Source organism: Choloepus didactylus, chromosome 4 (genome assembly GCF_015220235.1).
Source record: "Choloepus didactylus isolate mChoDid1 chromosome 4, mChoDid1.pri, whole genome shotgun sequence".
NCBI classification, from domain to species: domain Eukaryota; kingdom Metazoa; phylum Chordata; class Mammalia; order Pilosa; family Megalonychidae; genus Choloepus; species Choloepus didactylus.
The window spans coordinates 60,889,007-60,915,556 of NC_051310.1; the positions used below are offsets into that span (position 1 = coordinate 60,889,007).

The 26,550-nt window shown below is 39.5% G+C and overlaps 1 protein-coding gene across 2 annotated transcripts in view; it reads right to left on the minus strand.

Moving 5' to 3' along the window:
- Window positions 1-26,550, minus strand: part of GNG2 (G protein subunit gamma 2) — a 116,164-nt gene that overhangs the window by 21,917 nt on the left and 67,697 nt on the right. For both annotated transcript variants that reach the window (XM_037832720.1, XM_037832719.1), the window contains one exon: window positions 872-987. In XM_037832720.1, the coding sequence (XP_037688648.1) occupies window positions 872-958 (87 nt within the window). In that variant the 5' untranslated portion in view covers window positions 959-987. The remainder of the gene's footprint in view (window positions 1-871; window positions 988-26,550) is intronic.

The window sequence follows — 26,550 nt, forward strand, 5'->3', positions numbered from 1 at the left end:
CTAGTTTTAAAAAGGGCATTAGGAAGAATGTTCTGGTTTTGTTTTAGTGAAATGAGATACGTTCCTGAGTTCTATTTCATAAACTGCTTGGGTCTTCTGGGGAAATAAAGTTTTGATGGCTAATAAAAATTCACTTTACCACCCTGCAATAGCTATCTGTTAATAGTGATACTAAGCAGGCCAACTTTATGTTCAGAATTGCCAAAAAGGGGGGTGGGGGTGGGGTGGGTTGAAAGTCTTGGTACAATTTGAATTAGCCCCAACTGAAAAAAAAAAGGTGCTGGGTTGGAGCTAGGGAACAAGAGAAAGAAATAAGTAGACTATCAACTTTTTAATGTAAACCTCTATATTGTTTGATTTCTTAAGGAGACCTTATGTGACTTTTGTGTTTGAAGAAGAAAATCTTATAAAGTGTAAAGAAAAAAATAATAACCTGTGATGGTGAATGGTGGTTTGACATGAAAGACAGACATGTAAAATTAGAACCTGATCCAGGACAGAAAAAAGTCAAGAACTAAATGAGAATAGGGTCTCTACAAGGTCAGGGAGGTCACTTGATAGACTGATATATTTTATGTATTCTCCAATTTCCTTGGCTGCAATGCAGCTATGATCCTGTGTTTTGTTTTGTTACTATAGTTTGTTTAAATCCTACCACGAAGAACCAGTTTTAACAGTTCTTTATGCGAGATAACTCTAGAGAAAGCAAAGACACATTAGAAAAATGAGCTTTTGCCTAATCATTACGTTTCTCTTCTGTCATCACTGGCTTCATCATTCTCTATGGAAGAGTAGTCAAAGGACACATGGCTGCAAATCGCGCTCCTTATAATCAAGGCTAGATGAGCTGTAGAGGTTATACTGTCCTCACCTTTATCCTATCTATGTTGGCTTCCATCTTCAGCTGTTCTACCAGCTTCCTGGCTTGTGCTATGCTGGCGGTGTTGTTGCTGGCCATCGGAGGGCTGGCTGTGTTTTTCAGACACACTAGGAAAGGAAACAAAGAGGAAGAATGCATCAGAGAATTCACGAGCTGCCAAATCTGCAGGTTCATCACAACTAGATGATCTCAAAACAGTGGCTGTAGCTGGCCCGGCTCCTCTGGCCCTCTACAACAGCAATCCAGCATGTGTCTGAGGGCGGGAAGATTAGAAGATGAGGTTGCATTTTCCAACCTCCTACCATTCCTTTTTTTAGGGAAAAAACTAAGCATATTTACCAATCAAATAGACTATGACGTGCTCCCACATTAAGAAAGCAAGATATTAAAATGATCCTAGTTTATGAAATAGGTTCAGAATGGTAAGGATGTCAACATACATTATTATTGTTATTATTTATTGAGTGCTACTATTGTCAGATACTGTTTTAAGTGCCTTTAGATGAGGAATGAAAGGCAAGCAGAAGGAAGAAGGGTAAACTATGTATTCCTTCAGGACCAAAGACACCAAGTGTACAACCGTCCTCCCGATGGGCTCAAACTCTGACCTTCTGGTTAACTGTATCCACCTCAGTCTGTTCATACTGCAGAGTCACTGCAACAGGAGGCTTGGCTTTGCTGCATTGCTTAATCCAGCATTGTTTTAAAAAGCCATTTCTCACAGTCTATTTGAAATATGGATTGATTCACAACCATCCACTTGACTCACAATTTTTCAGGAACACATCTATGCCATGGGAGAGATGGACTGCCTTGTCTACATGCTAAATACATCAGTTAGTTCATCAGCAGTATTCTAAATTAAGTACAACAGACTTATAATTATTTATAGTTAGATATATGGAAATGGAACATGAATTTTTAGAGCGTAGAGTTCTGTGTCTATGTAGATAGTGAGGTGGTTTATTTGCTCTGGTCCTGCCAGACCCCCTCCCCTTCCCTGCTCCCCCATCCCTGCCAATTCCTATCCCACTTTCATCTCTCTTCTAATCCTTTCTTGATCCAGAATCTCACTTAATTCTTGTAGTTCATCTCAAAAGTGTTCCATTTTATTTTCAGTGCCTGTCTCTCCCACTTTCTGGTCAGGTCTTGCTCCATGTCAAGGTGCCAAACACCATTTCACGACATCCTATATAAATGTGTCCTTGCGATTACTCACACCCAATAGGGAAGCAATGTCTGAGAGCAGAAGTTCAACAGAGTGCATGACCCAAGAAATGGGAAAAATTAAAATGCTGCCTCGGTCAACTTTAGTAGGATCTTGTTCTGAAGACATTGTATTAGAAACCGTGACTGCTGCTAGCTTTGGGGAATTATTTTTATCCAGGAATGAAGTAGAATCAGGCTAACCATCTCAAAACATAAAGAGGACATATAGAAAACCTAAGGAAGCAAGAATAACGCACAGTAAATTCTACACATAGAATTTTACCTGTGCACTAAAATCAAGAAACTTTTTTTTAATTACCAAAAAAAGTAAAACCTTATAATTTATCTCCTTTAGTACCTATTTCTTGATATTTAATTCTCTAAGACAAAAAAAGAAATTATGTGTAAGGCTTCAATGAACATATAGTCCCTTAGTACTATTTATAAAGAATACTTCAAAATTAGCCACCCCCAAGTGTTTACAGTATAAACTGGAAGATAATTAACTGTTCCTTCAACTTGTTTTCAAAGGGTTTAGAGACAATAGAATGGGAAAGAAAACTAAAGGGATTTTGAAGCCACAAAGATCTCTGAACCTATGCTAGAAGATCAAAGGAGGAAGAACTACATGTAAAAACAAAACAAAACAAAACAAAAACCTAAAAAATAAAAGGAGGCTTTAACAATTGTGATTTCATCAGCATGGTTAGGGACCTAATCATCTCAGTCCCAGAGTGACATTCTATGTCCCACAATCAAACATCCAACAGCCTTGCAATACTCCACAGGGCCAAGAAGAAGTACTGAGTTTTACCTTTTCTGTTCATCCAAAGTTGGAAGCAGCCATACGTTATAAGCCCCTGAAAACTGTTCTGTGAAGCTAATGTTTCGCAGAACTATGTGAAACGGTAATTTTTCACACTAAAATGCAGATTATCATTGAATTACTAAATTCTCATGGCCCTGAAGGAGCTTTGGGAGTCTGGTCCTATTCTTCTGTCCTGAACCTGAACCATATCAAACAGCCCAACCTGCCTCCCAATACTGCTTCTTCCTTAGTAATAATATGTTTCTTTTTGTAAGAGACCACAAGAACCCTGAATTTTAACTGTGCATATTTTGCTGAAAAACCATTCCCTAGTCTCCCTTGCAGCTACATATAGTTATATGACTAAGTTTTGGACAATGAGATAGGAGTGCAAGTGTCCTTAAAGGGACACGGTATGCCTTTCACCTCCCCCTTCTCCTGCTGCTGGCCTGGAAGGCAGTTGCGTTGCCCACGGAGCTCCCTCGTGGACCTCTATAATAAGGACCATACCCAGGGTGAGCCAGAAGGATTGTGGGTCTTTGCTGACACTTGAGCCAGCACTCTCTACATTGATGGGCTACTTTTAGACTTCTTTTATGTGTGAGAGAAATAAATGCCTATCTTGTTTACACCATGGTTATTAAGGGTTTCTCTGTCGCTGGCCAACAGAACTGACATTAACTGATTAAGTGACCTGTAATTTTCACTCAAGTATCCAAGACAAGTCTGTCCTAGTACCTTTTCCTATTTTCTGGGAAAAGCTGTAGATGTCTTGAGGAAACTGAGATTGAAAGTAAATTAGTTTCCTATTGCTGCTGTAACAAATTATCACAAACTTAGTGGCTTAAATAATACAAATTTATTATCTTATGTTTCTGGAGGTCAGAAGACCAACATGAGTCTCACTGGGATAACATCAAGGTGTCAGCAGGACTATGTTCCTTCTGGAGGCCCTATGGGAGAATTTCTTTCCTTCTCTATTTAGTTTCTAGAGGCTGCCTGCATTCCATGGCTTGTGGCCCCTTTCTCCATCTTCAAAGCTAGCAAAGCAAGTCGAGGCTTTCTCACACTGCGTCATTCTGACCTCTTCCATGGTCACATCTCCCTTTGACTCTGATTCCTCTTCTGCCCTGACTTCCACTTTTAAGAACTCCAGATAATAACTCTAGTGTGAGTACATAGGGCACATCCAGATCATCCAGGTTAATCTCACTATCTTTAGGTCACCTTAATTTCATCTGCAACTTCAATTGGCCTTTCCCATATAACACAACATATTCACAGATACTGGGGATTAGGCTGTGGGCATCTCTGGGGGGGTGTGCCTGTTTGAATGTATTGTGTCCCCCAAAACGCCATTATCTTTGATGTAATCTTGTGTGGGCAGACCTATCAGTGTTGATTAGATTGTAATTCTTTGAGTGTTTCTGTGGAGATGCACCCCACCCAAGTGTGGGTGATGACTCTGATTGGATAATTTCCATGGAGGTGTTACCTCACCCATTCAGGGTGGGTCTAAATTAAATCACTGGAGCCATATAAATGAGCTGACAAACAGAAGGAACTCGGTACATCTGAGAGTGACATTTTGAAGAGGAGCTACAGCCAACAGGGACACTTTGAAGAATGCACAGAAGCTGAGAGAGTAGCTGCAGACGAGAGACAGTTTGAAGATGGCCTTTGAAAGCAGACTCTTGCTCCGGAGAAGCTAAGAGAGGACAAACACTCCAAGAGCAACTAAGAGTGACATTTTTGAGGAACTGCAGCTTAGGGAGGAACGTCCTGGGAGAAAGCCATTTTAAAACCAGAACTTTGGGGCAGACACCACCACGTGCCTTCCCAGCTAACAGAAGTTTTCCAGACAATGTTGGCCATCCTCCAGTGAAGGTACCTGATTGTTGATGCGCTACCTTGGACACTTTATGGCCTTAAGACTGTAACTGTGTAACCAAATAAACCCCGTTTATAAAAGCCGATCCATTTCTGGTGTTTTGCATCCTGGCAGCATTAGCAAACTAGAACAGGGGGCCATTATTCTGCCTACTACAGAAGGAGACTTCTATGCAGGCAGAGAAGTAAATTGGGGAGGTTGGCAATTGAGATGGTGAAAGAAGGGTGGGTTAGCACACTAGTCTAGAAATGGTGGGGAGAGTTCATGTATATGAAGCCTAACAGAACTTAAGAGAAAAAGTGAACATAGGCTTTGGTTTGTGCTCATAGTTTTAAGCAGATACATCCTGAATGCTCTTGTTTTACATACAACCCAGGCAAATTCCAGCACCAATTTTAGAATCATTTAGGGCAGTTCACCCTTTTCCCATCCAACTGCTTTTCTATAAAAGAAATGCAGAAATTCACCTCCTGAGGTCTAGAAGAGAGCTGTATAGTCCCAGGCCAGTGTTCCAAAGAAGTACTTTGGAACTTGGCCAAAGTACTTGGTGGGAGCCAGGTACTTGGTGGGAGCTATCCAAATGGAAGATATAAAGAGGAGCAAAAAGCTGGAAGTAGAAGGCAGAATCAACAGATGAGAGAGTGTGACTGGAGTAGAAGAAATGCTGCCCAGGGGTCAGTTAGGAGGAGAGAAGATGGTGATTGCAGCAGGAAGTGCCAGGAGTGGCTGGCGAAGAGTGGGGAGCATGTGAATTAAGGTATATGCTCCCTTCTCTAATGTCATACACTCCTTGGGGACCTCACTCCCTTCATCCCACAGTTTTTCCTTCTTTTTGTCCCAGTCTCTCTTCCTTTTTTTTTCTCTTTTAAACTGGCCATAATATAGAATGGATATCTAAATGCTGAATTCATTGAATTACTGCCAATATTCTTAATGCTTTCTCTTTCCTACTTCTACCTTTCCCCACATCAAAAAGCATCTAAAAATTAGTTAGTTGCTTTTGACTTGCTGTCATCTTGTTTTTCCTATGCATGACTGTGATCCTCAGCGGAAAACCTTCTCCCACCCCCACTGTGAATTGCAAAATTCCAAGTGTTTTTGTAAAGACCATGCTGTTAGACCTTTAAAAACCAGGTCGTAATTTTCTGAAGCTCATTTCCTTGGAAACCACTTGCCTGCATCCTGAGTTATGCAGAATTTGTAGGTCAAGCAAACCAAGCCTTACACCCCAAAATGTTAAATCCATGGTGTCTGAGAAGCAAGCAGCTTTATAAATGTTAGAAGAGACAACATGTATACAACCATGCTTTCTAGCAACTTCTGAAATACCAAGTGGTATACCTCTATTCCTGGTCTATTTGAATTTGTCCAAGTCTATTAAGCCAACTATTGCAAAAAAAGAACATTAGAAGAAGAGGTCAAAAGCCATTCTCTTGTTTAACTGTGGAAGGAAAAGTTAGCCCATCTTTCAAGCTTGAGGTATTTGGACAATGTGTGCACTCACACACACACACAAACACTTCCCTTCACACACACACACACAAACACAGACTATCTTTACCTACTAAAACAGAGACCCTGACATCACGGATTCTTGATAGGGAAGAGGGAAACTTTTGTCTTCCACCCCCATCTGAGCTGAGAGTAATCAATGCACTAAGAAATGTTTATGAAAAGGTATTTACTGCACCTTTTGAATATAACGGAGTCAAGGAAAAGGGTTGACAGGAGTCCCATTAGATGCTTAGGCAGTTTCAACAGAGAAGCACAAACATCAGATATTCTTTACTAATGTTTCTGTTTCGTTTTACATGTAACCTAAATTGGGCAGACTTTTTTAAAAAGAAAAACGTGGTTCGAATCCAGTAACCACTGAAACAGCCCTAAAAGAAAAAGTAAAATTCTGCTGAGAAGATCTTCTAGGTTAAGTTTTAAAATACACACCTCTTAAAAACAAACAAAAACTCTTTAGTTAAAAAGAGAGGAAAATGGTGTTAATGGTAGCACAATATTGTGAATGTAATTAATATCAGTGAATTGTACGCATGAAAGTGGTTTACAGTAGGGAATTTTGTGTTATATATACGTTACCACAATAAAAATTAAAGGGGTGGGTGGGAGAGAGAGATTCATTTCTATACACCCCCCCCACCCCATCAACCTAGTCTTTGAACTGCTTGTGATGCACCACGGTTTACCTTCACAGGGACCCACCCTGGCCTTGGGTCAGAGGGTCACTCCAAAGATGTGCCCAGCAGCTGATTCCACCTCTTCTAGGAGTGGGAGAATAGGAGTGTGACAGAGGGAATTAGAGTCACAGTCCGGTTCTCTTGGGAAAACTTTGGAATCCTGAGTCCAATTCTGGGAACTTAGAACATTTCCAAGAGTCAGTTGGGGTGATGATCAAAGGTTGGGCCATGCTAGAGCAGCATTCTTTGGTCCAGCAATTGGTAGCATCTGTCAAATGCCAGGTCACCTGGCAACCAAGTAATGGCATGAATTTTGAATCAGAGAACTATATGGCTGAAGTTTTATGCTTTCACAATTCTGAAGCCAAAGTTTCTTTTTTAAATTCTAATAATCTACCTTCCAGGAATTCCAAATGGGATTTAAGCTTTTCTCCAAGTCTTGCACCAGATTCACTGGCAGTAGTTCTCAACCAGGAGAGGTCCCGTCCCTTAGTGTATAGGTGACGATGATGCTGGCATTTAGTGGGCAGAGGCAGGGATTCTAATGCCTTGCAGAGCACCAGACAACAATGATTTGTGTCACTCAAAAGGCCCACAGTGCCCCCACTAAGAAATATGCAAGGATACTAAAAAATAGTCATAGAACCATGCATGGAAAATTCTGCTCGAAGAAAGTACTCCGTGAGGAAAGGTGCAACTAACTGGCCTTTTATCACCTTACATTTTATAAAGCCTATTACCTTCCCAGTGATGAATAAGTGTTAAAAGCTCATAATTTCTACCAGCATTTTTATGCTTTATGGATATTTGGACCCTGCTCATTTAAAATAGAGGCTTGTCTCTTTCTTGCAATGTACTGTGGAATGAGATTATGCTGGGTACTAGCAACAAAAATCCCTAGAACAATCACAGAGATTGTGTGTGAGACTGGTAGGGCTCTGAAGGAATGCCCTAATTATCCCACCTGAATTCCAAACCAGGAATTCCAAACCCAAAGAATAATACAGAAGAATTTTTATGCTTTTCAACTGATTAGAATAATCTCCTCCAACCCCCATCCCAAGGAGCATGAGAAATAGGCTTGTTATGGAATAATAACCTTTTAGATGAGCATTATTTTTCTAAAAATACATTCAGCATTTTAATTTCTTTCAGGAGGAACTTTTCTGTTAAGAAACCGTAACATTTTCTTGTCATTTAGGCTTGGGAGTAAACACACACAACCCCTTATTCCAGTGGCACAGAGAAAAATAAATGTTTTGATAATGGGGTCTTTGCCTTAGAGATCATAGGTTAATTGCAGAGGATTCCATTCTTTTCATACTCTAATGGTGTCTTTTAAGCATGGCATCCAGGCAGGCTTCCCTATGGCCTTGAATTTTAATTACAACTATGTGTTTCTCAGGACTGTGTTTTGGTATTTGCAGTAGGTGCTGAAGGGCTTTGATTTATTTGTTTTGTGTATTCGCATTCACAGGTTAGGATTACAATGGCAATAAAACAAATAATTTTTAGGTCTAGAAAACAAATTAGAGGTTTATAGTTTCCCAGTCACTTAATGATATCTTTGTTATTCTCGTTTGTCAGTTAGCTACATCATTGGTGCTTGGTAGCTGCTTTTGAATTAGAGAAATAATTACAAAATATTCTTACTTTAGAGTTTTTCAGAGCTTCTGAAGTTATTCATCTGGATAAATGTGTTTGTTAACTGTTCATAGCACAAGCTACTTTAGCTTAGTCATTTTTGCTACTGACTTTTCTTTGATCCCTACCCTAATTAATTCTGCAGTAAATCCACCACCATCATTTATTAGATTACATACACTAAGAGTTTAATGTATGTCCATTCCTGTGAAGAAGTTTCACAACAGAGAACTAGTAAATTATGACGAGTGGCTGCAATGTGAATCAATTAATAATGGTAGAATATCAGTCATATTTCAGGGTAGCTTTTGTCAGGCATCTCCCTCTATTGCCAGTTGGCTGCTTTGATCTAAAAATACCAGAACAGCACATTTCGGTCTCTGCTAATCAGCAAACATTAATTTCTTTTGGATCCCCAGCCACTAGAGACATTTTTAAACCAATAAAGGATTTTTACCTGTGAAACTTGCTGTTTCTCTCCCTCAACACTCTCAAGCCCTTGGGTTTTTGGGTTGAAAACCACCACACATGGTCACTCTTTCCCAACCGTGTGTTTTCACAATTGGGTGCATCAACGATATCTTTCGGGTGTCACAATGTCCTGGAGTTTCCTCACTCGCCTGTGCTCATTTTTGAGCACTGGAGTGGAAGTGAGAGACAGAATAAAAAGGAGATGAGAACAGAGTAGGGTAGAGAGAGGACTGTAGGGTATGCATGCACACAGAAACAGACATGGGAAAGCTTGGAGATAGAGGGCATGGAATGATCTTGAATTCCGTGGGCCACTGGTTTGTATTTGGAGAGGGAAGGGGAGGAAGGGGAGGGAGGAAAGGAGGGAAGGGGAGGTACAGGAGGACATACCACCCCAACCCTCACGGAGCCTCAGGGAGTTCACAGACAGGGCACAGAATGTAAACAGCTGGACAGCACAGTGTTGGCTAAGGTGAAGGATGGATTTGTAAGGAAAACAAAACAGGAGCCTTCCATGTGCCTCCCCCCGGCCCCACCTCCATATTTTAGTGCTTCCCATTTCCTGGAATTTGATTTTACAGGCCAAGAGCTCTGCTCCTTCACTAAGAACTCATACTAACATGAATTTAATCTTACAGACCCAGGGCTGCCCAGAAGTGGCCAAGTGCTTTAAGCCACTCTCCTATCTAACCCTCATGACAACCCTATGGAGGTGAGCATTGACGTCCCAGTTGAGGAAACTGAGGCTTAGATTACGTCAGAACATTAGTGACAAGGGTGTTTCTGAAGCAATCTTCCCAGAGAAAGATTTTCATCCAGCCCTTCTCATTTCACATTTTCAGAGGCAGCCAACTGATCCTAATCTGGGGACTGTGGTATATGCTTGGCCATTCTCAGAAATCTACTAGCAATTTTTACAGTTGGTCTGTGTAGTTACAGGGAGAGCTAATGCCGACGAGGATCAGAGTGGAAGCTGTAACAACCAAACACACTTTGGGGCCAAGAGGGAAGAAAACGAACCAAAGGAGGAAAATCTCCACATAAAATCCCTACTGTATTCGATTTTGCTAGCGCATTGCCACTCACCAAATGGTAGAACGGCAAGATTGTGTCTGACTTCCCTCAAATCCGCTTGGGAATCGTCTATGCTATGTAGATGGGGAGTAAGACGCAGCACAGCTTCCCCTGCCTCATGTGGGTGATAAAAACCAGTATGTGAAGTGACAGCTCTCCACTTTCCAGTAAACTGCTGTTTTGAAAATGTTAACCTCTAGAAGCTACAGCCTTCCTCTTGGAAATAGGATCATTGATTAGTCGCTTTTAATGACCTTGACAAAAACACAGCCCTTGAAAGATATTTACTTCCAAGTCATGGATTTCACGGATTTTCTAAAATGAAACAGAAATGAATAGGCCGTGTTGCAACTCCAAAATGACACATAAGCTTTTAGTTTTTATCTGGGCCTTTGACAAGGAAACAGCTTGTATCCATAAACGGGTGCTGGCATTCTAAGATGCTAGGTGGGCTTTGTTCACTGGGGAAGAAAGATTAGAGTTTTGTAGGACATATGTCGGATTTTTTTTTTTTTTTTTAATATGGAAGCCCAGACCACGTTCCAGTAGGGTTCCAACAAAAGAGAAATAATCAGCTAGTGTCCATAGAAATGGCACTGTTAACCTACTGATACTCTGCAACAGCAGGCAAGTGGGATCTGACAGGCAGTGGCCTTCTGCCTCCTTGTAGGAAATTATCGTTTGGTTAATTAATTTCTTTAAAGAGCCGCAGCTTCAATCCTAAATCCTCACTGGATCTTAAACCTTTGGCAACTCTGGAATTCAGGGAGACTTCCCTGCCTGAGCTTCCTTGCCACTGATCAACATGGTTCTTTAGACTTACAAAATGATAACATAAGACATTCCTTGGAGAGCAGCTAAATTCCCAAATAAGAATTGGACCTTTTCCAGTCAGGTTTGTTTTTCATTACTGCATTGTCTGGGTAAATTCCCCCTGATGGAAACCACAGATAGTAGAAGACTGGAAAACACGCACAAGGAGACAGAGGACTTGGATGCTAGTCCTCTCTGACACTCCCAGCTGTTTTACAGTGGGAAAAGCATTTCATCTTTCTGGGCCTCAGTTGCTCCGCTGTAAAGTGGGGTAACAAGCGTGCCTAACGTTAGTGACAGCACGTTGTAAATTATGAAATATTATAGAAGGAGAACACAGGCATGAATAAAAAAGAACCATCACCACCTTTTACTGAGCAACAACTAAGAACTATGAGTCAGAAACCTTATATACATAATCACCAATACTCACAACAAGGAAAATGGAAAAGGGATAGCGGAACAAGAAAGGCAAAGAGAAAAATGCTATGGGACGTGACTCACTGTGACTCTATTAAGAACTTAATAATAAATTAGATGTTAACAAACAATTCAAAAGGATAAAAAAAAAACTTTGGTGGGGGGGGGATGGAATCTTTACATGCCACCCAGGATTCAATCCAATGTTGAATTTCCAATGAGATAGCAATTATTTGGAAATCAATTGTAATTTAAAATTAGTTAACAGGGTTTTATGGAGTGCTTAATATGTGTCTCCCAGAAGCATACTCATTCTTTAAGTAAAGAGCTGTGGGCTACCTCAATGATTCTAGGAAGGCATTTAAATCATTCATTTCTATCATGTGGAGGGGAAGGCTGAGGTCCACATAAGCACTGGTAAAGGTGTTCTGTGGCCAGAGAATACACTTGCAGGCCTAGCCCCTGAGGCTTTCTTAATCGGCTCCCACCTCGTCCTTGGGCCTAGCTCCTGTATGGAAAGGCCCAGTCAAGTACCGCTGCATACGCAGTAGGCAAGTCTGTCAAAATCACCACATCACCAGCTCTTATCTTCAGCCAAACCAGCCTGTATGTTGTTCTCCCAACATAACTCCTGCCTGGTGGCCATGGTTTTCCCATGTTTCTCTCATCCCCTTACACAGGCTTGTATCTCCAAACCGTCCGGCAGTCTCTCTTCCTCTGAGACGCTGTCTTTGACGACTACAGTGGCCTCCTCAGTCCCACAAGCCCACAGCAGCCTCAGAGCCTGTGCCAGTATAATCCAGCCATTTCTCTGGCTTTTTAAAAAAAAAAAATTGGATGCTGGGTGGTAGTATTAATTATCATTATGGTTTCCAGTCATTCATCCATACCGGTCATTCTATCTCCAAAGTAGCTCTAAATTTTCCTATCTTTACTGGTTAAGCAGGTTGGTCTGGGTTCCACATAGGGCCTTTCTTTACACTTGATGTTTCCTCAGCCTGCAACATGTGGTGCACCCATGGCTACTCCCTTCTTCTTTGGGCCTAGATTCAAATGCCAAGTTCCTTCCAGCTCATGCTACCTAAAGTGCCCCATCTTTTGTTCTCTAGCACATCATCAGGTTTATTTTCCTCAATGCATTAGAATAACCTGAAATTATGTAATTATTTATCTGTTTCCTCCACTAAATGTAAACGGCAGGAGCCTTATCTGTTGCATTCACAGTAGGTGCTCAATAAACATGTGTTAAATGAATAAAATACCCAACATCTACCCCAGTACCCAGCTTATCCATATCAGATGCCTAGTAAATGTTTGCAACTCCTAAGGATGAGTGCCTGGACCTAGCATCATCCATACCCCAACCCCACTCCAGCCAAACAGATGCTATTGGATACAGATTGCTTACATGGTTTGGGTTTGGTAGAAAAAAGAGCTCATGTAGGTCCCCAAAAAGGGCCCCTCCCAGACTGGTTACACCTCATCAGATTCACCTGTATCTCCACATTCTTGGGGCAAAATATAAACTTGAGACTGGTTGAACCCTCCTCTCCCTTGTCAATTCCAGGCTAATGCCAAGAAAGGAACAGATCCTCAAATAACCAGATTCAATCTGTTGTTTTTGGAAACATATAAATTATCAGTAACTTTTCCCAGTTGCAAAGTTGTGCAAATACTTTGTTTTAAAGAATAAACATCATTCTGAGCCTGAGCGCTCCTCTGTAGTTGTTGGCCTTGCCCCCATCAATACATGACCACTCATCTGGGGCAGAATCTCAGTGTGGGGCCACGAACCCTGAAAATGCAGCATGGAAGACCTTTTCTTCTTTTTATTAATTTAGTTTTCCCTTAATGCCAGGGGCAGCATTAGCACATTTTCCCCCAATTCACTTCTTAAATTATTTATTTTTCTTATAAAAGCAATACATACCTATTATTGGGAAATTGAAAAGCATAGAGCTTCAGAAAACAAAAATCTCCTACAATCTCATCACAGTATGTTTTCAAGTACCATTCCCAAACTTGGAGGGCTTATTTTTTGTGTGTAATATAATGCTGGGAAGATAATATTAATTAATAAACATAATAATTTGCTGGGCCCTGCATAAATGTTGACCTTTCAGGATAATTTTTCATTATCCACACAGCAAGATTTATGCTCCCCCTCGAACTCCCACTTCCTTCAGGGAGTGAAGTTATTTTAACTTTCTCCCATCACTCAAAAGCCAAAATTTATATTTCATCTTTTACAGCTATTACACATATCTGATTAGTAGAGAGCCATTTTAAAAATTCTTTTAATCAATATTGTTTTAAAAATTACTTCTTTAAGTACATAAAATGAATTGCCATGCCAATATCTCTGATTATAAAGAGTAAGTAGAGAAGAAAATGTAAGGAACTTAAGATGAAGGGACAAGTAATTTTCTCTTTTATTTCACCACTATACAAGGCCACGGACATAACCGTTGTCCACACTGCTTCAGAAATACTCTGTGCATTCCCTGAGGAGGGAAAAATAAAAAGTGACCCTTCTCCACAGGACGGGTGTTTATTTGCCATGTGCAAAGGGTGAAAGAAACTTGTCTGAATTGTTGACCTGGGGACCAGGATGGCATCTTATAGATACTGTTTGTGGTGGATTGAATTATGTGCCCCGATTTAGACATGGTCTTGCTCTTCATCTGCATTCCTGTGGGTGTAAACCCGTTGTAAATGGGACCTCTTAAATTTGTTATTTCAGTTAAGGTGTGGCCCACCTGAATGAGGTTAGACTTAATGTGGATTACTGGACTCTTTTATAAGCAGAAGAAATACAGAAATAGAGGGAGAAAGCAATGGGAGGAGCCAGAAGCTGAAAGTCAAGAGAAGCCAGAGGAGAGAGGGGAGGACTTCACCATGTGATGGGAAGCCACGAAACCCCAAGGATTGCCAGCCAGCCAGAACACTACCAACCCCAGGAGGAAGCAAGCCTTCTAGACTCTGAAATTTTAAGCCAATAAATTCCCATTGTTAAACCAACGCCTTGTGTCAATTTTGTCTTAGGAGCCTGGCAAACTAAGACTATTTTTTTTTAAGTCAGATTTATCAAGATATAATTCACGTACAGTAAAATTCACCCTTTTTAAGTGTGTCCATGAGAGGGTTTGACAAATGTATATAGTCCTGTAACTACCACAATTGAAAATACCATTTTAGGGAGCTCTTTCACCACACTTGTTGCTCAACTTCTCCCATTTCTAACCTGTCCTCACAGAATGAACACTACTGAGACAGGTCCCAAGGTACAGAGAGCAACTCCCAGAAAGTAAAGGCTGTGAACTTGACTGGCCTTATTTAGTATACCACGGTGTTCATGGAGTTTTTATCGCAGTTCAGCAGGATCCAGAAGTTATCTTACATAACCGTCTATCCAATATAGAAATCTTTTTTTAAACCTCCACTGATTTAATACACTTTAATCACCTGTGACACAGGTTTAGAAAATGCCCTGAATGTGTAGAGCCCAGAGTGGTTATATTTCATTCAACAGCTTTGGTCCTGTTTTGATAGCACCTGGGGGCTCATGAAAGGAGCCCTGCCAGGATGGGGGTTGATGGTGTTCTATGTTTTATTTTAAGGAATGAAAAATTAGAAAATGACTCCTCTGCAAATTTATGCTACTGCCCTTAAAGAGAGGCTAAATATGAGGCATTCAAAACCCACTGAAACAAGACCCTTATTTTCAGATAAAAGAAACTTAAGGGCAAGTGTGTTTCAAGGAATTGCTTTAGAAAATGTAGCTATCACCCAGTGTGAAAAGCAAACTTAAACTTGGGTTAACAGACACCTGATTGGTTAAATGCACTTTTTACTGTTTGTTGAGTAAGCATTTCTAACATTTTCCTACCCTCAAATGAGGCGTTGTGAAGATTCAGGTTTATTCAGGTTTTTCATTCAAGTTGTCTTTCCTTCCCCTCCTGACATGCGGTCACTGTTAGAGAAACTCTAATCCCTATTAGGAGAATGGATTTGGGGGATGGGGTGTCAGTGAAATAAAAACAAGATCCTATTCTCTCTGCTGACCCCTCGCCTCCCTAACGTGATCACTATCCAACTATGAGACATCCTGATCTATTTAGATTGGAGGAACTATGCTTGATTTTCCCACCTTCATCATTTGCCAAAAAACAGTTTTACAAAGAATATAAATAGACAGCAAATTTTGCTACAGAGTTTCCTAGATTAGTGTGTGAATAGTATCTGCTAAGCAGGTCTCTGCATTTAAATAAGTCTAATATCACGCAGAGAGGGAAAGAGATAATTGTGTGAATCTCCAGGGAATTTTTCAGAGGACATTTCTTTATTATGTATGTGATGTCTTGTGATAGAAATATGAAAGTTAAGACAGACAGGCAGGGGAGTAGCTTCGAAGCTGCTTTATTTTATTTCTTGGCACTTATTATCATCGGATATATTTTATCTGTAGTTTTATTGCCTGTATTCCTCACTAAAATATAAGCTCCACGGAAGCAGAGAATTAGTCTGTTTTGGTCATTGCTGAAACACTGGTACCCAGAAGAGTTCCTGGGTCATAGTTATTTATAGAATGAATGAATGAATGCAGTAGCCATAATGACTTGGTCAAAAGAGTCATTTCCCAGAAGGGGCTTGGCTTCTATTGATCATCTGTAGATGGATCAAGAGGTTTGGCACCTTGGGAACTTTAAAAGAAATTCATTTTAAAACAGGTTCCGTGTTGCACTCTTTAAAAATTGTCAACTGCATCTTAGGAGATTTGACTTTATTTCCTGAGCTATACTTCTGGAGCTTATTTGTTCTGGTTAATTTTTATGACAACCATATAGAATGATAACTGTAATCATGAAAGGTTGCCTTCAAGAACTCTACTGTATTTTTTCACTGTTTGGGGGAAACACCTCTGAGACAAACCTGAAACAAATTTTGCAGATGCAGAAACAAGAGAAAGATCAGATGACCTGGCCAAGGTCAGAGACGGTGATTAGCATTCAATTCGTGTGTCTCTAAAACTAGCTTGAAAACCTAAGAAAATGGAATCCCCTTTCTTAACTAGGCCTGTCCTGTGAAAATGACTTAATTCCTGCAAAATGTGGGGCTAAAGACAGAGCTAATATCAGTATCACTTTGCTTATGGTGGTGATGGATTAGTCAGGTTCAGGCTACTGTGTACCCTATGTCCAATGAACATATGGCAGGATAGAGGCTGAAAGGGCATTTTGTGGTCCTGAAATAAAGCCAAGTTGACTCTGCTAAAGAGGAATGTATTGCCCAGACTATATTAGTAAGGTGCGTTGGCCAATATACCAAAGAAAGTACACAGGAAAGAATCAGAAGTCTGATTCATGTCTGGTTAGAGCATCATTTGCTAGGCTGAGGGTTATGTACAATGTCACACAGGGTTGAGGTTAATATGCGTGGGCAACTTCTCATATTGGTAGTCAGCTATAGAAAAAATATTTTGGAATTTCTAGAGCTAGTGTTCAAAACTGGTGTGTTTAAAATTAGGATGATACATTTTCTTCTGGCTGACTAAAACAGATATTATCATCCTAGCAAACAGTTTTCTAAAGGCATTGGAGATTCTGTAAAAAAATTTCATCTATCTGTCAAATTGGCTTCAGAGCCACCTCCATCAATTACTACTGCCAGGCTCTTTTCTCAACACTATTCTAACATCTTCCTTCTGTTTTCCTCCCTACCAAGCACAGAAGGATCAAGAACATACAGCAAGCAGATCAGTCTTCTCTTATCTTAAGGAATATTTTCATGAAAATCAAACCAAAACTGAATAGGAAGGAGAGGTGGATATTTCTTTTAGCTTCCCTAGTTGGGTATTTATTACTCCCACCCATTTCAATTACTTTTTGGCCTTAGGTACATAGGGCTTATATTTATGACTAATGCCTAGTATTTTTTCCTTACTCTTTTCCTTGCTTGGAGGAGCATATTCTGCTGGTATAGCTAAACAGATTCTCTGGTTTATGATTACTCATTTTCAGAAACCCTGTGTGTACTGAAAGGCTGCTTAGTGACTCTCAATTCTCAGCATTCTCACATTCTTGTCACTTCTTCAGCAGATGTTAACTGGCAGTGTTAGATGAGTCACGCAGATATGGACTGCATCCACCACTGGGGGTGAATGGTAATGGGATGAAGGGGATCTGTCAGTGGCCACATTACAGCAGCTATTTAATATTGCTGGAAAAGAAACAACAAATAGGCTGGTGTCTAAGCCAGGTTACTTGCTGGGCCTGTTGCGGGGGTGATTCCTGATTAAGAAAATGAGTCCAATTTCATTTTACAGAGGTCTAATTAATACTTTGACATCTCAGCATCATTTGAAATTCCTGGGATTTGGTCCTTAAAACCCTAAGGTCAGTGATCCTACTTGCTTGTAAAATGCTTCTTATTCCTAGGAGTTTCACACTTAGACTTTGTTCTCACAAAGAGTGCACATGATTGAACGAGATTATGGTTCAGCTCACACTAGTTGCTCTGGATGTACAACTGGAAAAAGACAAATACCCAACAAGGACTTCAGAGGATACTTGGTTTTCCATTAAGTGTTTTAGTGTCATGACTAAACCTTGGAATTCTAATTACACAAGGGGATGATTTCGTCTATTCTTCTCATCAATTGCAAAGAGTACCAAAATACTTAGTTTTTAAAACTTTCAAGTTTCCTCTATATAACAGATCATTCTTAAACATTTGGGTGGCCATATTTAGTCTAACTAGACAACCAAACAGAAGTTTTGCCAGTCTTTTGGGGATTATTTTCCTTTCAAATCTCAGTGTAAATAAGAGATTTGAGGCTTGCTTACTTAATGATTCAGACAGTGCTAGGCTCAAGGGATAAAAAACAGGAAGCCAGATACAGTCCCCATTTTCAAGGAGCTTACATTCTAGAGGTGGAGACAGACCTACAAACAGGAAATTTCAACACAGCATGGAGCACACCAAGCTAGGAGAAGCCCGCAGTATAAAGGGAGCATCTAGGAGGGGCATGCCATAGTTTGCCAGGGCGGCTATGACAAATGCTACAAACTGGTTGGCTTAAACAATGGGAATGGATTGTTTCACAGTTTTGGAGCCTGAAAGTCCAACATCAAGGTATTGGCAGGCTGTGTTTTCTCTGAAATGTGCAGCACTCTAGTACTAGCTTGCTGGAATCCTTGCCATTCCTTGGCCTGTAGATGCAACTCTGCCTCTGTCATATGGCAATATCTGCCTCCTTCCCTGGCTTCCACTGACTGACTGTGTCTGAATTTCACCTGCTCATAAGGACCCCAGTCATAACGATTAATTTAATTTGGCCTCATTTAAATAGGATCTTTAAAGATGCTATTCACAAATGAGCCCACACCCACAGGACTGGTGTTAGGACTTGAATATGTCTTTATGGGGGGCATGATTCAATCCCCAACAGGCACCTAACCCAACACTTTTTCCAGAGAAAGAGAAAAAAATTAGAGTTCAGTTTATAGGTTAATGTGAAAGAAGGTGATCTGTTAGGTTAATACGATTTCTCTCTAGTTAATAAATGCAAAGCACTGAGTTCTAAGACTTGTCCAAATCATATATCTAGAGCAAATAAAATGTTTCAAGTGACAATAAAAAAGGCAGGAATTTAATTTACACATATGACAAGACCTGAAAACTAAAGCATAAAACAAAGATGCCAATAGTTTTCTCCAGCTTTGGACATCAATTGATATTTGATCCTTGGCCACATCACTGGGCCAAACTATAATGTAGAAATCACAATTTGAGTCAATGACAGAAAGAATTAGATCTGACTGACTTGAGAGGTCTAATGTTTACCATTACTCAACCAATGGGAGGTGGGTTTTAATTAAACGAGGGAATATTGGCACTGACTTACAAAAGGAAATTTAAATTTGAAGAATTTTAATACTATTAAATTTGGAAAAGTGGTCAGAATTAAGAAGTGTGGTGATTCTGACTCAAAATGATGTCAGCTCCAGATAAACAACAGAGATTTGATTGCAGACAAAACTATTTATTCTGTGGCTGGACTGACCCTCCACTTAAATGGAATTATTTGACCAAATGGAACTGCTAATAGTCAAGAGAGACAAAAAATGAAAGATGAGGACAGCCCAGGAAAGAGGAAAGACTACTAGTTTCTACTAATTACCAACCCAAGGAAAGGAACCTGTTGAAGAATTTTTGGCAACTCGCCTCAATTTAGACAGTCACATCTGCCTTCAAAGGCCATCACTTTCTGATGAGTGATGAGCTTACTGACCAGATCATAAGTGAAAGTTACTTTACATAATGAGTCTGAAAATTGAGAAATACAAACATCTGGCACCTACATCGAAGTATTTTCTCAAAAAGATTATTGAGTTTCTTGGTGATTTTCATGTCAAAACTATTATAAATTTTAATCTATTTTTTATAGCAGTTGGTAAAGTGTAACAAAAAAAAAATCATTCAAAAAGTCAGAAATCTCAGATGGGGGAACGATGTTCGTACAGCATCCTTGTGTGTCAATGGTCATTTTGGGTCCAGCACAGCATGTAGAACACTAAACGTGTAGCCTACATTTCTGCCCATCACCCTTCTCCCCCATAAAATTAGCTCAAAGCTCATTCTAGAATCAGATAGAATTTTTTCTTACACACAGATCTTCTTTTGCTTATAATTTGTATGACTTCTTTAGAGGGGAAGAGTTTTAAAATAAAAATTTGAAATCCACTAGTTTGCTTTGCTCTTTATGGCTTTTCTCTAAATAATCTTAAATATGTCTCATGAGGCCTGGTGTTAGAAGCAAATATAATGTCAAGCTGATGATTTCAGGAGCTTTTAGAAGATAGTAAAATGACTCAGTGCAATCTGTCAGGTCCAGCAGCAGACTTGAAAATGCACCAAATGCCACGGTCCTTTTTTAAAAAATGGACCCTATACCTTCGCAGTGTCCTTAGACATTCTTCCCAAAACTTCATTCAGCTTAAAAACAAAACAAAACAACAACAACATAACTGATTGCTTCCTTAGAGCTTTTTCCTTTTTGCCCCCATTTCAACCCCATGTATGTCTAAGGCCTCAAAGTCAAGTCTTGCACAAGAAAGTTTGAGCAATAGGTCCCAAAGAAGGGAGGAGACTCTGATTTTCACAAGACCACACTCAGAGTGCTTTCCTGCACATTTAAATCACCTTTATCTACAATGGCTACTCCAAGGGTTAGGAGGAAGTACAAAGAGGAGGTACAGGATCTATCTTCTCTAGTCACACTACCTGGTTTCAAATGGATCCTGTCATGTGCTAACTGGTCAAGTAACTTAGACACTCTCTGCCTCAGTTTTGTCACTGTAAAATGAGAATATTAAAGTACTTACTTCTTAGGGTTGCCGTGGGGATAAAATAAGATGACTCACGTACAGTGCTTAGAACAGTGACCCATACATTGCACATGCTAAACAACTGCTGGCTGTTATTAAGATGATGAACACCAGAGCAGAGATGATGGGAGGCAGTGTCAGGTCAGACAAGGATAGTACATATTTTGAAAGCTAAGTTTAACCAGTATTTGCCTCTGATTATTTATGATTTTTGGTAGGTTCTTGCTTTAGGAAATACTATACTCAGAACTCCATAGTCTGTGCCTTGGAGGTTACCTAACAACTTAAAATGAATCTTATCTATTGACTTTTCTCATCATAGCAACTTGTGCAGTCAGGGGCTGTTTCTACCTCAAGGTCTTTCTGCTGAATTACAGAGAAGTTTGTTCTGGCATTCACTCACCTCTCTTTTTCTCTTCCCTCTCTCTTCCGACCTCTAATACTTCCAAGTGCCAAAGTCCTTCACTGAGGTAACGCATCTCGGTCTGACCTTCCCTAATGTCTTATATTTCAGAATTACCTCTCCCAATGCCATCCTTACCCATCTGTTAATGAATCTCAACTAAAATGAATTAATAAGGATGATGATGTATCACTAACCTCAACTAAAATTATTAATAAGGATGACGAATGACATTTAAATAGTGCTTCGTAATTTAATAGAGGACTTCTATGTACAGTATATCATTTTTACTTCAAACAACTACTCTATGATGGCAAGGCAGGGGTTATCATTCCTATTTTCAGATTAGGAAACTGGGACTCAACCAAATTAACTGTCTTGCTCTAGTTCACCATTGTTAAGTGACCCTAAGTTAGGAACCCAAAGCTTCTGATTTGGTTTGCTATGAAGCCAATGAGAGCAGAAAAATAGTTTTTAAAAGTGATTTATACTAAGATGTGAATGGCTGATGGCTTAAACCTATCAAGAGACAAAGACATTTAAAAAGAGAGTTCTGAAAAGTGTAATGAATTTATACTTCTAGAATGAAGGTGGTGGTGGCGATGGGGAATTTAGGTATCTTTGAGGAGAGCACCTTTCTGGTTTTTATTGCCCCTTCCTGCTGCCTGTGTGGCCAGCCCAGGTTGAGGTGTCTCAGGTCTCTGCAAAGGCTGAAAGAGGAGACTTATTTTACTTTTTTTAGTTTTATAACAGTTGGAAAAAGGTAACAAAAATACCCCTGGGGAATCTGTGGACCTTTCCTGTCACAAGCCGAGGGTTGTGTCCTGTTTTAATCTTAAATCCATACACATTTTACATACTATTCCATGTTGACTTTAATATAGAAACACTTTTTTAAATAAAATAAAATAGAGTGAAACTTTTACCATGTTATTCCTGGCATGTAGTTGCATTCTCTCAATTTAAGGTGTTATGAAATCCTTTTCGAGTCCCCAATGCAAACGGCTTTTCATTTAAATCAAACATATGTATATATATTTACCAACACAGAATCCAAAAACACAAATGGGTATACACATATACTTGTGTGTGTGTGGCGAAAAGTGAAACTAAGAATTCTATTTCACAGCTTCAAAGAAAAGTTGTGAATTACTACTCCAACCCTCTCCTTACCTCCATGTTTTCAGAATCAAATTTTCTGGAAGCTTGATTGTCCCTACATACTTCTGACTTAAGACCCAAGACTAAGAGGGAACTCAGGCTGGCTCCATCTCACTCTGGGCACAGCCTTGATGGTTTCAATAGGAAATGTGACATGTTGGCTTACCATGGGCAGAACCTTGCTGGTCTAAGAAAGAAACCTCAGATGGGTTCCAACCGTTTCCACTTAATGCCTATTATATTCTCTACCTGGTTGTCATTTTAAATAAGGGTATTTTATGAAAAATAACACCCCACTGTACATTGGAAACGACTTAGAAAATTATTGGCTGAAAGAACTGTCCTGCTAAGAAAACGTATGTTGGCAAGTTTCAAGGCAGAGTTCCCAGAGCTGCAGTTGAGTAAGTCCTGTGGAAAGTGCCAACATGGTGGCACACACACTTTTCCCTTTCTCCCTGACCCCCAGCCTCCGCCTTGGAAATCAGGAGCTGCAGTCTTTGACTGGACTCTATTGAGACTTCCCACCCGCGGCTGCCCAGGAAGCACATACCAGCAAACAGAATGAAAGGGGCCTTTATAAACAGGAGTCGGTTATTTCTTAAACAGACTCCCACATAAAGACTTTTTGTTTCTAACTGTTTCGGAAAAACTGAGCTTCTTCTGAAAAGTCTTTGGAAGCGGGAGGAGAGACTGAAGACAGGGAGGAGGCTCGGGGGAGGATGCTACAAGACGAGGGAGAAAGGCGGGGTGGTGGAAATTGTCAGAGGTTGAAATCCAAAGACTTTTCCAAGGTAAAAGCCACACTGTTCGGTGGCTGATAGGGAGTCGGGGTCAGGGCTGAGAGATGTTGCCTGGTTACGACCCTTCGGGGTCTTCTCCCCCAGAAAGTCATTCATCACAGGAAAGAACAATTAGGAGAGAATCTAGTGCTCTAGTTTCCAGAAGAATTTCAGGGAAATTCTTATTTTTTACATTTTTTGTCTTTATCTTCTCTTTTCCTTTTATCTCAAAAGTTACATTTCATATTTTACAACAGTCACAAGCAATTTCCTTCCCATTGTACTATGCTAGTTTATCACAGATAAAGTAGTTTTCTGTCTCTCTTTTTAACTAAAAAAGCATGATTTCCCAAACTATTTGTAACATCCTCAAATTTGAGTCGTATGTAGGAAAAAAGTCTAGAGTTTTACAATTTGACTTACTTGGCTGTCACACGATTTAAAATACACACACATACACAAACAGGCGTTAATGAGAAAAACAAAGATGTATAGCAAAGTTGCATTAATTTATTATTAAATATTTATTGGGGGAATGATAATCTAATAAGAACAGATAAACTATGGAGGGTAATCTCAATGTTATGGGAATGCTCAGGAATGATTATGGTTTGTAAACTTTCTTGGATATAGTAAGATCATGTTGGAAGCAATAGAGTTATTTTAGGTTTTTTTTTTCTCTTATTCCTTTGTTTTCTTAGGGGTTGTTAATTTTCTTGGGGTATGGAAGGAACATGTTGGAAGCAATGTAGTTATTTTAGATTATTTGTTTTTCTTACTCCTCTGTTTGGACATGGTTTATTAATTTTCTTGGGGTATGGTAGGAACATATTGGAAGCAAAGTAATTATTTTAGGTTATTTGTTTTCCTTAATCCATTGCTTTGCTTGAAATGTTGTGGGGTTTTTTTGGTTGTTGTTTGCCTGTTTGTTTTTAATTTTTTGATAAACAAAGTTAAAAAATTGAAAAAAAATCAGTAGAAAAATGGGAGTAAAAACTAAATGACAAATAAGGTGGGATGGGGGATGGTTTGGGTATTCTCTTTTCACTTTTATTTTTTATTCTTATTCTGATTCTTTCTGATGTAAGGAAAATGTTCAGAAATAGATTGTGGTGATGAACGCATAACTATATGATCATACTGTGAACAGTTGATTGTATACCATGGATGACTGTATGGTTTGTGAATATATTTCAATAAAACTGAATTTAAAAAAAAAAAAAATATTTATTAACTGATTTTTTTCATAATATAACTGAATGCCCTTGGTACCATGTATGAAGAAAATGCTAAGGAGAGTAGTACAAAGAAAAAAATGATAGGGTTTTAGGGATTTGGGTGCATTAAGAAATGAAGAGAAAATGACACTGCTTATTGCAATTCTGTACTAGCCATTAAAACAGAATCTGCTGTAGACAGAAGTCAGTTCAAGTTAATGTGTCCAATTTTTAGTGAATTTTTTTCAAGATTAGAAAAGTCTTTCCCAAGTTTAAATTTATGAAATCTCATTACGTTTCTTAAAAGAACAAAAAACACATTGCCTTAAGAGAATCTACCTCTCAGTACTTCCAGTAATGGCATTTATTTCTGTACCTTTGTTTTCCTGACCACAGGTGTGAAAGTGTTATGAAGTCAGCACTAGTTTAATATCCTGTTCATACCCTATACCCAGAGGCTTAATTACCCATCTGTGTCCTAAGGAAAAGGAGGGTCCCTGTGGGTATCAAATACTGCTTTACACTGCCATGGCCCCTTTCCCAACAATAAAAAGTTGTACATTTTAAACATGCCAAAAGCAAAGGGTGTTTTAGTAGGATTTGTGAAAATGTAAATTCTCAGTTCCCAAACAACATTCCATTTATACTTGCACTCAAGCGTCTTAGGCCTTCTGCCTCTATTCAAGCCCTGTCCTTAAAGGAGGTAACCTCCTTTTGTGGGATCATAATAATACTTCTTAAGTACTTGCCATGAAGCAGGCACTGGTACAAGTGCTTTATTTAGATTAATTCACTGAATTCTCACAACACTGTGTTGTGGGTACTAATATTATCCTTAATTTTACAGTTTTGGAAACTGAAGCACAGAGAGATAAAGAAAGTTGTCCAGGATCACACAGCTAGTAGGTGACGAGCTGGGATTTGAATCCTCACAACCTGGTTCTGGAATCTGTACTTTTTACCACTGCACCATACAGTCTTCAAGGATTTTGGATCTAAAAGGGCCTTAGAGATCAATCCATCTTAACCTTCTCATTTTATAGGAGAAGGCATGTGATTCAACTAGGTTAAGCAACTTGTCCAGGGGTATATAGCTAGTTTTTGGCAAATTTATGAAATGTATAACTATTTTTCCCTCCCTCTGTCTTCCCCATGAAAGCAACTAGGTCTTCCTAAGCAGCCCAGAACCCTTTACATTTTTCCATATTGCCTCCTTCATTGTTTCTTTGCCCCAATGAAAGCAATTCACGTCAGTGTAAATTCATAATGTCTTAGTTAAGACAGATAAATGGAGGCAGTGACAGAAGCAAAAGTCATTGTTGGGGCATTCACATCATCTTCCACTGTCTACAAGAGATGCAAGGGAAGGAGGGACTGAGAACCATTCAAGAGCCACCATTTGAAAAGTTCAAAATCCCTGATGCTCACCTTTCCATTTATAAGTTCTATCCAAAGTAACTCTTCCTGTTACATCTCTCATAGCATCCTGCTCCTATCCTTCAGAGTACTACCGCATCAGAATTTGTAATTATGCATCTAGTTGTGTGTGTGTTTAGCTCCTGTCTCCTGGCTAGACTAAAAGCTCCATGATGGCAGGTGCCATTTGTGTTTTGTTTGCCAAAAAACATCTTGAGCCTGGTACATAACCAGTGCTCAATAAATAATTGCTAACTGAATTTACCCTGAAGACTCAGAGACACAGTCCTGAAAGATGATCTTAGGCTGCTTCACATTTTGCCTAATAAACATCTGTTCTTCAACGCTCATTACCTTTACCCAGTCACTGGACCATATCCATTACTGAGGCAGAACATGTCAGAGTCTTAATCACTCAAGCCAATCAGTTTACAAATCTACCTTTCACTCAGGGTCCAGGATCTCATTAGGTGGGGCTAGCTATGTTGTTAAACTTCAGTCATCACACTAAGTAGAATAGACCACACTAAAACATCTAAATTATAGAATATGTCAGTGAAAAAAATGAATTACTTCTAAATTATTAGGGTAACTCAAACTATATTAGCACTTGGCCACAACAGACTTCTTTTGGGAACTTGCTTTAAATCCTAGTTAAAATAATCTGTTTGGCATGTTCACTGTTTATATGTAAAGAGTTATTTCTAAAGATCGTTAAGGAAGTTCAAAAGCAAATTATCCTTTTAATATTTTAAACATTATTCTTATAATCTTATTTATACTCTC